This window comes from Pygoscelis adeliae, unplaced genomic scaffold, assembly GCF_000699105.1.
Source record: "Pygoscelis adeliae isolate BGI_AS28 unplaced genomic scaffold, ASM69910v1 Scaffold92, whole genome shotgun sequence".
Taxonomy (NCBI): domain Eukaryota; kingdom Metazoa; phylum Chordata; class Aves; order Sphenisciformes; family Spheniscidae; genus Pygoscelis; species Pygoscelis adeliae.
In genome coordinates this window covers 2800568-2815825 of record NW_008824306.1, presented here as the reverse complement: position 1 = coordinate 2815825, position 15258 = coordinate 2800568, and the positions used below count along the sequence as shown (strand labels likewise).

General features: G+C 43.1%; 1 protein-coding gene across 1 annotated transcript in view; it reads right to left on the bottom strand.

The window, feature by feature from the left end:
• Nucleotides 1-4432: 4432 nt before the first annotated feature.
• Nucleotides 4433-15258, bottom strand: part of SRPX (sushi-repeat containing protein, X-linked) — a 24906-nt gene continuing 14080 nt past the window's right edge. Inside the window, exons 5-10 of the mRNA XM_009318913.1 lie at nt 12508-12634; nt 10187-10308; nt 9334-9513; nt 8740-8873; nt 7288-7409; nt 4433-4974 (exon numbers count right to left, since the gene is read on the bottom strand). Of these exons, the coding sequence (XP_009317188.1) occupies nt 4794-4974; nt 7288-7409; nt 8740-8873; nt 9334-9513; nt 10187-10308; nt 12508-12634 (866 nt within the window). The 3' untranslated portion in view covers nt 4433-4793. The remainder of the gene's footprint in view (nt 4975-7287; nt 7410-8739; nt 8874-9333; nt 9514-10186; nt 10309-12507; nt 12635-15258) is intronic.

Sequence of the window (15258 nt, the reverse complement as noted above, 5' to 3'; positions counted from 1 at the left end):
CTTCCCCTCCGCCTCCGAATCTCCTACCTCTTCCCTTGTTCAAGGTCCTGCCCACCTGAAGACCTAGGTATGTTCAAAATGCAGCTTTTCTGTAATTACTGATCCTGATTTAAAAAAAAAAAAAAAAAAAAAAAAAAAAATTGATCATTCTGTTTAACTTATACTTTCAGCTGAGTCGTGTTCACTTCAGCTCACCTCTCAGAGCTGAGGGCTCTCTTCCATCTTCTCTTGGTTTTCCAGGTTTTCGTGCCTTGCTGTCCCTTCCCGATTGTCTGAGACAAGCTAGGAAGGCAAACAGGGCTCCTGGGCTCTGGGCCTGTGCTCGCCTCTGCTCCCTTCGCAGTAGTCTGAAAGTCTGGCTCAGTGTGTCTGGTTCCTGCACCCGGGTTAAGGGGAGACCACCTCAGCGGGGTTGACGGGTCTCTTGGCGCGATTTGGGCACAAGCAGCTGGCTCCTTTGCCCTCACACCACTCCTGTCTAGCTTGTCCCCATGCTGGTTCTGGCCTTCATGGGGGTGGGAGGTCAAACACCCGTAAACTGGAAGGCGGCTGCAGCGGGGGAAGAGCCCTCCTGCCATTCCTCTGCTCCTTGTACCTTTGCTTGGGGACTGTACTTACGGATTTGCTCAGGGGTCTGGAAGACACCTCTAACTTCTGTACAATTGAACTGCAGTCTCTCCTCCCCTTCTCTTTGAGGTGACGGATGCCAAGTTCTCCTTGTGAATATGAAGTATGGGCCAACCTAATTACTGAAATTCAGGTCACGGTTACTTTCTGGGTGCATGGGTGGCAATGGGAGATAGGGTGGTAACTAGATATGCACTAGCACATTCTGCATGACGCTGGCTTTCCCATCTGTTTTCCTCGCATTTTACAGAGCATGCAGGAGCTGGATCGCTGCTTGGAAGAGGCCGGAGAAATGTATGTGCTATCCACAACTGCCAATGTCCTCGCTGGCTCCTCTAGCGCAGGCAGCCTTGCTGCTCTCTGCCTTCCAGTGTCTGATAACGCTTTCCCACTCTTCCCTTCACCGAGCTGCCATAAAAACATCCTCCAGCCACAGACGGGCAGAGGGAAGGGGGCAGCAGCTACACAGCCGAGAGGAGCTGTGCCGTCTCCTGATGGTGTGAAGCGCTCGCTCCCTTTTCCCTTTCTGTGGGTGTACAGCACTAACAGAGACTGAGGTGAGTGGCTGGAAGTGATCTAGCGCCGAGATTGCACAGCCTAAGCTCCATTATTTCACCACCTCAATTTAAAAAGTGGGTTGCGATCGTAAGGGTATTTAAATGCACTTCAGGTTACTTTTTAGCCTCTGCGTTTTCATTAATTATGTTAGGCAGTCTGACTCATGCAAGTACTGAGCTGTAACGAAGCTGCATGTTGTGCAGAGCTGTAAGGGTCATTGGTGTTTTCATTAAAACATAACGCTTTCTGTCCCAGAGGGGATGGTTTGAACTTACAGAATAGGGATGTGCGACTTTAAATTTAGTCTCTCCTCTGCAGGTGTAGAGGAGGCGTGTGATGGCAGGGGTTGTTCTCATCAAATTAGGTGGCTTCTTGGGTAGGATCTGGGGAAAATCAGGCCGTTTACAAAACTGTTTTGTGCTCATAAGAAATCGCTGCCTCCCGCAATTTATCCCAGTAGTTTTGTTTGCAAAAGATGTTGCATGACAGAAACATGAATTCTTTCCTGGTCTAAAATGACTGAAGTCTTTTGGTTCGTGTCCAAAATTGAAAAGTATCTCCAGATCGATGTAGGAACCTCCAGGCCATGGCTGTATCCAAACACTGCTATCTGTCACATCTCCTGCAATGATTAGCCTGGAGGTGGGAGTGGAAAGGACAAGACTCATGGCAGGTCTCGCATCTTGGAAACAGCCTTTAATCCTCCCAACTAAAATTCATGTTTTAAACGGGATTTACATGTTGACAGCAGCGGTAGGATTAGAGCTATGGCAAGAAGCGCCACGTTGGTAATACAACAAAGACTCCAGCCTGTATGATTTTGAGGGAGCTGAATTTTCTGTTAAACGTTTTTTTAAAAAAAAAAAAAAAGTGCACTAGTGTAGGTACTGCACCTTGTTTACGCAGCGTTACTTTTCTGGGACCAAAAGTCTACAGGATGAATTATTGGAATATATTTGAATATTTGGAGTTTATTTGAATATATAAATGCTGAGCTAAAGCCAGAAATACCATGTCCCTTGTTCAAACGCTCCTTTCCCAAAAGGCCAGTCTGCCACATCCCTGCATACCATACACGCAGGCTGATTTGACTCTCAAACAGAGATGGCACATGATGTTTTTCACTGTTCCATTCCTCCCCACAAAAATGTACAACAGAAAATGCCAGAAACCTTATATTACTAATCAAGAACAGCTTTTCTTAATCACAAATTTTAATAGCTGCTCTGTGTAGAACTATAACTAGTAATCCAATCACTCATGCACTCTCCTCCACTTAATTCAATTTCCTGTAACAGCCTAGCGATAGCAATCACTTTCCTGATTGTAGCAATTGTAAAGCCCTGCTCCTGATCACCCAGTCATGAAAGAGGACTGGATGCGCTGATTCTGTACCTAAATCAAAATCGAGCGGCAGCGGATTGGCATTGCAGCAATACGGTAGAAAAATCAGACCCATTAGAGATTTTTTTGTTGTTGTTGTTTTTTAAATCTTAGATCACTGGGAATCAGTTGATGAGCTTTTTCAATGAGGAAAGCGAGGGGAAAAAAAACCTGTCCACCTGTGCGTGCGTGCTATAAGCACATGCATGCCGAAGAACCCGAGCCAGAGAACTGTGGCCACAGCAGTATGTGTACGGATGTGTCCTCAGGCCGTCTCTGTTCCACGCGCAACGCTTAAGGCATGAAGCGATTTGGTGTGCCTGGCCATGTCTAGTTTTCTTATCCACTGGTGTTAGGCAGCAGAGGAAGGGCAACTTGGGGTACAGCTGTGTCCATCAGCACGCTGGCTCTTACCCTCCTTGCTCCTTTATAGTGGGTCAGGTCTGGAACAGAAATGCTATTTCTCTGATTTTTTTTGTCACCAATCCTGTCCTTCCATCTTATTCCTAACAGCAACACTCGGAAAGCTCCGTCAGGGCTCTCTTGCCCTCCAGTTGCTCATCCTTGCAAACCTGGCACCGCCACCTGCAGAGTTCAGGGTGTATCCAGATCTCCTTTGCCTTTGGCATCAGCACTGCAGGGAGTCATCGCCGGGGCTGTGCCATGCTTTCGTACCTCCTCTTGGGTGTTTAGCAACGGTCCCCCAACGCTCTCAGCTGCAGACCATCCTGTTCAGAAGACAGGGCCTACCACCACCCACCCCCTCCTTGGTGCTGTCACGCTTCAGTCCACAAATTAGCTTTTACCAGCTAGGGTCAGGGCTGACTTCCCCCTCATCACATTCATTCCCTCATTAATTCACTTGCAGGAGCAACCTTTTTAAAAGAGATTTTCTAATTTCAGAGGGTGTGAGAGACCAAATTCTGGTAAAGATTGCTTGAAAGATGCTGATAAACTGTTCCTCTGCTGACACCAGAGTGTAAAATCAAACGATCTAACCTACCTTACAGTCAAAGACAAACAAGCGTTTGACTGAAAAAACAGGGCCGTGGTCCTGAGTGGGCAGGATGAACAGCACAGACACTGGAGTGCTGCTTTTCAGCCATGTCAAATTATGCATCGTGTCCTGTAAACAGGTATCCAAAGCTGTAACTCACGATTTTCACTCCTTTGATGCTTATATTCTTCATTGCACAACGTATATTCTTTGCAGTGGATTGGCAAGATTGTGGGCTATAATAAAACAATAGAAAACGCTTTCCCTTTTTGATTGCCTCCTAATGCGTTTTATTAAGCGGGGAACTTTTTTGTTAATTTGTAAGTGATGGCTTGCAAACAAATATTTTCACAGATCTGGAAATGACAAATCCTTGACGAAGCTTCCCTGGGGGTAATTCTTCCCTGCCATCAAATCAACAGCCTGGTCTGTCTCCAAGATGAAGAGGGGAAGAAATCTGCTACTCCAAGTCCCTTGGACGTGAAAAGCCAGAAGCAGAAGCATACCAGGTAGGAGCATATTTTTCTGTCAAGCATTTCAGTATGTGGCCTTCAGTAATTACTGCCTATCTCCTACACTGTTCCTTTATCGTATTCCTTCTGGCAGTGATTTCCATATTCCTGCTATCAGCTATTTTCTTCTTGCTGCTGCTGAAAACAGGTACTTGTGTCGCCTTTGGCTTATGCTTTTTGTTTGTGATCGACCATATTATTAGTGGAACTGAAAGACACCGCTGGGTTGCTTGTACACTTTCAATCTGAGGCTAATGTCTCTATGATAATGGTTTGCAGAGAGGTATTTTGATCCAACTTTCGACTTAATCGATCAACTTTTATCTCCAAGAGGAACTTTAGACAACTATCTGTTTGCAAAACAATATTTTATTAATAAAAAGACTTATAAACAGTAAGAAAGAAACCCCAATTTTACACTGAAAGAAAAATCCAAAATAAACTCCCAGAAACGTGCCTCAGTTCTTTACTCTCTGTACAAGAAATTCCACCGGGTAGTAATCCTACATACACATTTATCTAAAGATAGCCGAAAGTACAAAAAAGCATCATGCATGCTTCTATGCAGAGTAGCTACACAGCCGGACAGACTTAACAATACACGCAAAAAATCTGTACATCTGTGATTAAAAAAGCCATGCTTTGTGTAGCACCAAGGGGAGAATTACGTGGATTAAAAAAAATTCACCGACAACTGCAAGCCCTGCGGTCCTGAATTAGGGACATGACTGACCAATTTCTGCTTGCAGTTTCATCTCTTCTTTTCTCAAGGGAAAATTGTCAATAAGTGCAAAGAGCTCGGCTGGCGTTGCCGGGAAAGGATAGCGTTCCTTGTCCATTCCGTGCTTGTCCATCACCACGATGTTGAAATTGTAATGGGGGATCCTCAGCAGCAGCCTGCAAAATAAGGACCTTGTTTTGTTAAAGCCCGTCATCTACTGCCTGGGCACTTCAAGCTAATAAAAGGCAGAGCCAGCCTCTTGGGTCTAAGCAGAGGACGGCGGGGACGGGCAGCGGGTCCGCTTTGTTTCAGCTGTAAGAACAAGGAGTCAGATAGAGAGCGGGTGTCTGTCTGCATGTGCTGCAGGCCGTACCTTTGCATTAGGGAAGGGTCAAGATAACTGCACTCAGCTCTGTTTTCTTCTCGGACCCTTAGTATAGCACATGCCATTACCTATTGCTACCACAAGAGAAAAAAAAGGGAAGGCAAAAAAAGTACTATATACATGGCCTAAAGAAAACCATTGCGATGGAGCTAGAGTTACAAGTAGACTATTCCCTTTCTTGGCTGCCACACGGTATAAAACCACAATGAGAAAAAGCAGGACAAAATTATTGGAGTCGGTTTTCATCGCTTCATAATAATAACCATCCACCTGGTGGTAACTCCAATTTAGGAGACCAAAAGCCGCTGCTAATCATGGTGGAGTCCTTTCCTTCCAAGTGGTAAAAGGGGTCTTTTGAGCTCCTCTGGAGGTGCGACAGTACAGAAATATAGCCTTGGTGCTCTTTTAATCTTTTGCTTGAAGGAGTAGTGAACTAGAAGATCCTTAGACATGCAGTCAGTCAACATCATTGGTGTGGGGAAAATAAATTCAGGCAGCCGTGACAGAATGCTGTCAGGACAGGAAGGCTGCCATGAAGAAGAGGGTCTGGGGGGCATGTTGGTAAGGTGCGAAGCATAGCAAAATTGACCTTCCTCAGCCTTCTACCAAGTTTGCGTGCTCTAGGCGTCTTCTCGTTGCAATTAGGGAGCTTGGCTATTAAATTCAAACTAAAATAAAGTTTGAAACTAAGCTATGGTGATAGGAAACTACATTCCTCTTGTCCCTCATCTCACCTAAGAAAAACGCTTACCTTCTACAAACGCTAACCTTCTGAGGTTTCCAAAGTTTTAACTAGGGTACCTGTGCTCATGAGTTTACTGAATGCCGATTCTGGACCGTATCTTTATTCAAGATGTTTAAGGGTGCGTTTCATTTTGATTTAAGTGCCTTCCAGAACTGGAATGCTATAATTCACACACTGCAGTAACACCAGAGGAAAAAAAATCAAATGGAAAACCAACTTTCACTGAGTGCGGGGCAGGTCATACCATAGCAATTTCTGAAATGTAAAGGTTGCGGGGCAGGAAGGGAGGGGCAGGGAACAAGGTGTTACCAGAGCTTATTATTTTCTACCGAGCCACAAGAAAACCATTTCAACTTTAGTAAAAGTACTTTTACTTTTTTGAATAACAGAGAAGATCTTTGTCCTCTCTTTTTCCTTTTACAGAGAACAAATGTTTTTATTTTTTGCAATCCAAGAAAACCCTCTCTGACTTGTCAGCATTTTTTATTGTCCGCAATTAAAACTTGCTCCATTTCCTCAGGCATATCATGGAAGATGTTGCCTAAAATGCTCCTGGACTTTTTGCCTAAATAACTACTACTTTCCCTGCCAATGAGGCCTTCATTTTTGGCTCTTGTAGTCCTCCTGTCCCTAGGAAATGCTGGCACTTGAAGTCTCCCTTTCAAGTGAAAACCAGCCCCCTGCCAGTCTAAAACCAAGTCAAAACAGTTTAGGCACCTCAGTAAAACTGCTGAATGTTGTAGTCAGGCTGGGGAGGCGGAGATAATTTCCCCTTTGAAATGCTGCCCATATCATTTCTACACGTGGGACTTCCGAAGAGCAACCACTGCTTCCCCTTCTGGCCTGGCCACAGCCACCAGCAGCGCTGCAGAGAAGATGAGCTGTCGCTGCCATTTGGGGCTGCACTGGCAGCTGCTCCAAGGCTGTCCTTGCAAAGCAATTGCAGCCTGTCATGACTGCATCAGACCAACTCCAGCACAAACACAGATATACTTGAAGTGTTTTCAGTGGCACCACCCAAAAATATAGTTCACATGAATTCAGAAATTCACTCAGTTTGAGCAAAGGGGCAAGGAAGACATGACACTTGAAAGAGTCACAGCCCATTTAAATGTGAAACAAGCTGAAGTCTATGCTCTTAATTTCATAAATACCAACCACCCATGAATTTGCAGTAGCTATTACACAGGTAGAGAGCAAATTAATCCTAGAACTTACTCATCAACATCTACCTTCCAGTGTCTAGCTATGTACTTTACAGTAGAATATGTATATTTAAAGAGTAAGATGCAGGGAATCAAAAGCAATACATCTTATATGCTAAGGTGCAAACACAACCGTAGCGAGAGCTTACTTTACCTGAGTTGCAGGGCAAGTGATGGGGGCAGCAGCTTTACACCTATTCTTCCTATCTGTGCTGGGAAGACACCAACCAATTCAACTACGGTAACATGTCGGAGGTCTAAACCACACTGTGCCGGCTGGAAGGGTTAAAAGAAGAAAGAGGTGTGTCAGTTGTCAGTGAGAGAACAGGGGTTTGTTCTGAGCATGGAGCAAAGTGTTCGTAAAGAGTCTAATCTTCTTACGTTAGTGAGGTGGTTTAAACTGAAATGAGAGCATACTTTGAAAAGTCTCTAATTCTCACTGTGCAGAACTAGAGCCTCATGACTCCAGGGGATGTCAAATGATGGATTCTTAACTACTCTAAGAAAAACAACACACAGGGACCACCTAGGAGGAATATAAACTTGTCTCTGTAATCACATGAAAAGATGCCAGGGTATTAAGCATTGTACCAGTAATCTAATTTGGCAATCAAAGCAAGGTATGTGAAATGGAAGTTGACTGCAGAAAATTTTCTTTCATGCCAACTTGTTTGACAACTGTCAAGCAGAGGGAAAAGTACTACAGTCATTAAATTTAGTATTTTAAACTATTTCATTTTGATCAATATATTGAATTTTCTTGCCAAGTTAATCTAATGGGAGAATAGAAAGACTTTTTTATTTTTTTAATACAACTGTAACTTAAGCCAGCAGTTAAAAACATCATCATGTTCATATTCCAATGACTATTTATACTGAATTTTGCTACAGTTGTGAGAAAAGAAACAAGATAGAAGCACTTGCCACTGTGAAATAATACAGGACTGGCTCCTTTCCCTGAGGACACAGATACATTTCTGAGATACATCCCTAAGTCTAGCAAGAACCCAACAAGAGCATCACATTTACAACACATAAGAAGGACAATTACCAGAAGTTTTCTTTTTTTTGGAACAAAATACCCCAGTGCTATCTCCAGCACTCTGGATGATTTCTGTGCTGAGTCTCCGGTCCTTTGTTTGCTGGTGCACTGGCTATTCCTGAAGCTATTCATGCTTCCTTGCATTGTAGTTACAAAGTCTGTAAGCCTGGTTTGCATGACCTGCAACCACTGAGGTGCTGGATGGTTTGGGTTCTTTTCAACTTCTTTAGGAGCTGAGTTAGGGAATGATTATTGAGCACAGGTTAATATCAAATTAATTTGGGGAGGATGGAAGAGGGCCAGAACTGCCTGGGATTCAGCGACTGGTCAGTCAGAGGCAGCACAATCCAGAACAGAACTAAATTAAAGACTGGGGAGATGTTTCAATTAAAACCCACGTAAAAAGGATTAATCCAGAACAACTGCTGCTTCAGCCAGATCTTCCAGTGGCTGCAGTATAACAGCTGAAGTTTGTGGATTTGCATCAAACAGTGGAGCTCATCCTCTTGTGTCTTTCTTTAAAGAAAAAAAAATAGTTGCACACCCCCCCCAAATGTGTTTTACCTGCAGCATTCCCAACTGCATCCTGTAGAAGAAGTTGGCTGCAGTAGGAGTTGAAATAATTAGCAGTCTCCGCTTCTCATAAAATTGATCCAGAAGTGCAGCTGCAGTCCTCACATTCACATTAATGTTCATGGCTAGAATTAAATTTAAAACAAAAGTTACACAGCATACTGAAAACAGATCTATTTCTAAAAGCAGAAACCATTAGATAGCAGAAGGACAAGAAATAATAATAAAGAAGATATGGGTGAAATAAATACTGGCCTCACTGAAGCCAACAATTTTATCTTAAGCTGTTCTGGCTTGCAAGATGGATTGACTACAGAATGTGAAGTTTTGTGGAGAGCTTTGAGCTAAAACACACTATCAGTTGTGAGGTACCATCATCATCCTAAGAAAGAGCAGCCAAAGGTGGCAAAGGGCTTTAGCTGTAAGTACGAATGAGCAGAGGAGACAAAGATGTTAAGTTTCTTACCTCTAGGGCATTAAAGTTTGCAGCTGTATTCCACCTCACACCCCCTTCCCAAATTCTCACTGCCACGAGAACCATTGCTCTGGCAGCCCTTCTGGTAAAGCAGTGAAGTACTCACTTACGTGCACAGGTTGGCTCCACTCCTGACCACCCCAAATTGTACTGGCATACTCTAGCTGGGCTTCCTTGCAGCTCGTAGCCACCAATGCAGGAGAACTCGCATGTAGCACCATAGTTATTTCCATCACCTGAACACTTGATGTAGCCATTGTCTGGGGCATTTAATTTCGCACAGCGCCTGACTTTAAGCAAGAGGGGAAAAAAAAAAAAAAAAGATGACAAGGCATGAATCACCCTGTTTGATGGGTAGCACCGCCAGAGGAATACCAATATAGAAGACATTTTTCTGTTTGTTTTCTATATTGTTAGAGTCATATACTTAAACACCACAAACAAACAAACAAAAAAACCCCTCAACTCATATGTAAACTACAATGATGCGGATGTATAGGTGTATGCACGTGACTGTGATATCATGGTGACAAAAGGTCATGGAGCACAAAGAGAGCTGAAGCTGAAACCTACAGGTTTTATCTTTGTATATTCAACTCCAGATTTCAAGATCTGGGCTTGTGAAAGGGCAGCCCTGCTTGACAGATGTGAGTCACAGCTGAAAAAACTCCTTCACATACTTGTTTCAGCAGCTCACAAGCTAAGTATTGGGAGAAGCCAACAGGGAAAAGGGGTGTGGAGCGAGAGGCAGGACCTGACATGCAGAGTGCCGGCCACCCACCTGCTGTAGGCCTGGCCCCCAGGGTCTTGAGCAAGATGGCATTCTCTCTTTCAGCATCAACATACAGTTTATATAAACATACATATGCAGACAAATATAGAAATGAGGACATTTCTCAAACTGCCTACTAAGCCAGATGCAAATCAGTGACTGTAAAACATAGGGTAAAACATCATTCTTACCTCTGACTTTAACAAGAAATTTGCAAGTGCCTTTGTTTTCAGCTCTGTCATACACAGTATACTGGATTTTGTGGTCGCCTTCTGGAAAATGTGACCCTGGGGGCAGGCCTTTCAAAATAACACTAAAACAGGAGATAAAACAGGACAGACATTCATAAATTCACCAGTATTTTCCTACTGACAATGCTGTAAAAGCCTGAAGAGTGATGTTTGTGGCATGATAAGATTGCCTGGCTGCACTGCGTGACTGAAGACTGAGAGTAAGCAAAGGAAGAAGCTGGGCAGCAGCAACCAGAGTATTTAAACTTGCTACCAACAGCCCACCCTGGCGTTGTACAAAAGTTGTACGCCCTGCTGAGACAAGAGAGGCAGACCAGGCAGGACCTGCTCGCTTCCTGTAAGACAATCCATAGTGTAGCCAAGCATCACGCCATGCCCAAAGGAACTCGAGCTTCCTTTTCCTTACATAAGGAAAAGCTGAGATTGATCCTCCCTCATTTTGTATCGTATCGTGAACAATCCACTGTCAGAGCTGCAGCGTAACCCAGAGCTGGAGGAGCGTAAGAAAACTTCCAGCCTCTTACACTGGGGATGTACCCCATCTGACTGCTCTGCACTGCTCCTATAATTATACTAATGTACAAAAATGGAATAGAAAGCGAGATTTATTGTCACAGCAGAAGGGTGTTGTGATCCACAGCAGCGTTTTCACCTGGAACTTGTTCCTATCCTGCAAATGTGCCAGGAGAATTCAGTCGTGTTAAATGTATCCTCAGTACTGAAGCAGTGAGGTTGAGCAGTGTTCCACGTAATGGGAAAGCTTACAAATTCAGAGGACTGCAGGATCCAGCACATTTAAGGGAAGCACTGTACACAGTTTAGCAAGATTTTATAAAAGTAGATTTATGGAAAAGCTTCCACAGATTCAACAGCTAGCCTCTTCAGAGCTGGGAACAGTTACTCATATGACAAAGTCATAATGGCCTCAAGTTGCGCCAGGGGAGGTTTAGATTGGACATGAGGAAAAATTTCTTTACTGAAAGAGTGGTTAAACATTGGAACGGGCTGCCCAGGGAAGTGGTTGAGTCACCATCCCTGGAGGTATTTGAAAGACGTGTACATGGGGCACTTAGGGACATGGTTTAGTGGGCATGGTGGTGTGGGGTCGACAGTTGGACTCGATGATCTTAGAGGTCTCTTCCAACCTTAATGATTCTATGATTCTAAGTCTACATGGGATATTCCCCATTTTTTTGCCTGCCAGACATTATTTCATCAAAAAGACTTTGGAATTTCGTTATTGTGACACTTTTCAAAGTCTTTATTTTATCAGGCTTAATTTTTTGTGATGCTGTTAATTGCCATATAATAATCACATTAGACCTTAACAGCAATACTGTTTTTAATTGTGTAATGAATTCTTCTGATATTATTTAAACTGTAACAATAAAAAGGCAATGTCACTGTGTCTTTCAACAGCTTTTTTGTATTCACATAAAACTGTAAACATCTTTAAGCTTAGAACTTTGAGATTTTAAGCTTAACCAGTCCACTAATGTACAGTTAAAAGATGTAACTTGCTTAATGAAAAAAGCAGATTTTCTATACTCCTTCCATTACAATATTCTAGATAGACTGCCATAAATCCTGCATGATAAAGATGGGAAAATCAGAGACAGTGGTACCATCACAAGTGCACCTTGCTCTTCTGGAAAATGTGACTGTGAAACCATAAAAATGGACAAGGAAATTTTGAAAAAAGTGTTAAGTTTAAATCCAATGTTTAAAGCTCCTTCAAATGAGAGGCATTACTTTACAAGTAACCGCAGAATGCTGTGACATCAGTAGTCAGCACTACTTCAGGAAGAAGCCTAAAGATGATTGCAGATACTGCTTTGTGACACAATTCGTCTCAGGTATTTTCAAGACAGTCAAAATTGCCTCTGCTGCTACCTCCGATGCACTATTATCTTTTCATTGTTATGTATAAAAGGTAACTTGCTGTAAGAAAACTTGTATATGAGAAGAGACCTACAAAGAAGTTCTGGAAAATTTCACAGGTGCAGTCAAAATGCTATTGTAATTTATTCCATCAGCTCTAAAATAACCACAACAATCTGCTACCCCTCTACATGCCAGGCCCTGAACAATTCGAGTTGTCAATTTTTAATTAAACACGCAATTCTTTACAGGCCATTGACATGTGACAGCTATAAATGAGCATCTTGGATGAATTAAGGGGAAAGGGTACCTGGCCACCCTCATCAGCTGAATTACCAACCAAGGACCCCAGGAATAAAAAGGAGAAAATGCAAACCTACTCTGTCAGAATCCCGTCAGCAGTGTCCCGTCCTTCTGGGGTGTCCCAGAACACTCTGGCCGTCAACTTGTTGGGCTCCGCAGTTTTCTCCTTCACGCTTGGGCACTGGATCCTTGGAGGCTCAGTATCTGTTGAAATGAACGTCACAGAAATGGGCACGTGTGCATGTGTTACAGCTATGCATTTTCTTCACAGCTCTTGCCCTGTTGTCAGCGTAATTCGGGACCATGTTCAGCTGGCCTCCTCAACACTGGAGCCGTCCCAGCCAAGGCAGGTAGAGCCTGTACTTCTCACCTTTTTGTAAGAAGAAGAGATGACAACGATCGAGCCCCCCACCCAATGTAAAAAACTAATTAAAAAGTAGTTATCATAACTTTCTTTATCTAGTCCCCAGTTAAAAAGCAATGTCTACAAATCGACTATATTTGGCTTTGAACTCTACGGAGGGATGCCCAAGATTGTACCCGAGGAGCCTGACCCTTCTGTTTATCTGCTCTGCCTCTCTTTGTTCATCTGTGTGGTGGATATTGTGATTAAGAACATTTGTAAAGCACACTGAACATAAATCTCTCTCTGTATGATAACTTTGCATGTTACTGTTAAACTCTTGGTTATTTTTCCTGCAGCGATGGCAACAAGAGAAACAACAGAAGATTAACAAAATTGTCATTTTGCAGGGAATTGCTGCTGCATTTGACTTTTTTCAAGTAATTGTTATAATAATGCCTCACAGGTAATACAAACCAAAAAGTAGACCGGGTAAGTTTTGAAAGCTTGTTTAACTGCTACCAGAACATTGTGACTATTATGCAGGAGTAAAGGAACAGTGGCAATGATATAAGACCTTATGGAGGACAAAGGCGATGCACAGCTACTCATCTTCAGCCGCTTCCGTTCCCAATCCTCCCAGCACAGCAGAAATACATGGGCGAACCAAGTCCAAACACCATCACAATCATTAATTAAAAAAAAATAAATAATTAAAAAAAAATCTATATTTAATAGCTTAGTCTCAGGGGTTTTTACTATTGCTCGGGTTATACCCAAAATGAAGTCTAAATCCATGGAGTCACATACCGGCTTTAAAAATGAACACAGAGACAGGATTGGTCTTTACCTGCAAACAGAAATCAATCCCTGAAGTGCTGCTTAAATTTAAAGGGTGGCAGGCCTTGTCTTTTCATTTGCAGGGCAGACACAAAAAGTACAGTCTGGATTTCTTTCAAAAAAATAGCAATGAGAAAAGGTTTAGGTATTTATAAAGAATCAGATGTGGAAAATAATTTAATAGACCCTCATATTGTACAAGCAACACACAATGTTTTCTACCAGTTTAACTAGGGCAAGTGCAGCCCTGCTATAGCCCCTTCAAACTTTTAATGGTAATCCAAGAACCCGGGACTCGAAAACTGGCTTATCTGTATTCCTTCTGTAAGAGTTTTCCTCCAACCCCAAACACCGCAGCTTTGTGAGGCACTTCCATAGGACGAGCTCCTGTCTTAATTTTGCACAGGAGGGAGTGGGGGAGGCACAGGCAATAAGTGTCATACCAAAGTTATTCAGAAAACATCAGGAATATTGCAATCTGCCTGACGCAAATGCTTATTTTTGTGGGTTTTTTGGTAAATAATGAAAAAAAAGTATCTTCCTATAGTATTGGGAGGATAACCGTTGATTTCTTTGAGGATCCTACTAGAAGGTGAAGCTAGCAAGAGTGGGTTCCCACTGCAGGGAGTGGATCAATCACAAATGAACAGCAGAATCCTCTAAACAGCTTTTCAAGCTTCCTGTACTTTACAAGAATACCCTTCGCAAAAGATACGTAAGGCACTTAGATCTTCTTTATGGCTTCTTTAACTTTTTCACTTTTTGGTTTCTTTCACTCCTCCTTCCCTCATCTGCTGCAGTACACAAGCGAGCAGGATTTTCAAGCATCCACGCCGGCTGTAGGAAGCACTTTGTCTCCTTTCCTCATGTTTCTTATTCACTCCCTTATTTTTAGAGTACCTTCCTGTTATGTGTGGAAACGTGCTCACATCACAGCCAGTGAGAGCTCTGCCCTCCTCTACAAAACTACGTGGCTCTCAATAACCCCCCAGCGTAGCTGAATTAGGGTAGGAAATAACCCAGTCTCACCAAGGCTGCTTCTGGCTCTGGTTAGTTTACTGTGGCGACAGCTCACCACCGTGCTATGGACAGCATACATTTATTCCAGCATTACGTTTATTTAAAGACAGAATGGCATTTAAGGACCCAGTGGTTTAAGCACTTCATTAATCAGAAAGCTCATTACGCTGTTTAGCACAGAGAAGACTGGTTGGTATGAACCGGCTTGGACTTCACATCGTAAAGACAAATACGGTTACTGTGGGAACCAACTCACTGAGCACCCAGGGGCCAGGCAGCCTTTTTAACTGGACTTAAAAATTCCTGGAAAGGATATTTTCTTTGGTCATTTCAGCTGCCTCTCAGCATTCAACCGGCACTAAATGAACCCCACCAGAATAACTCTGCTTTGAAACGGGCCAAGAGAAAGCAGCTGTCTACCAGAGGCTCTTTAACTGCAGTGGCCACTGGGATGTGTTAAACCAAAGAGGGCTCAGGTCTTTTGCCTCGTGCCCTTGTACAAAGTTGCAGCCAATCTACAGCATATTAAGCACCTCAGCCACAGCTTGGCAGAAGGAAGACAGGTCTAAAAAAACCCAACCCATTTAAATGCAGAGAAGGTGACCAGAGAACATCCAGGCAAATG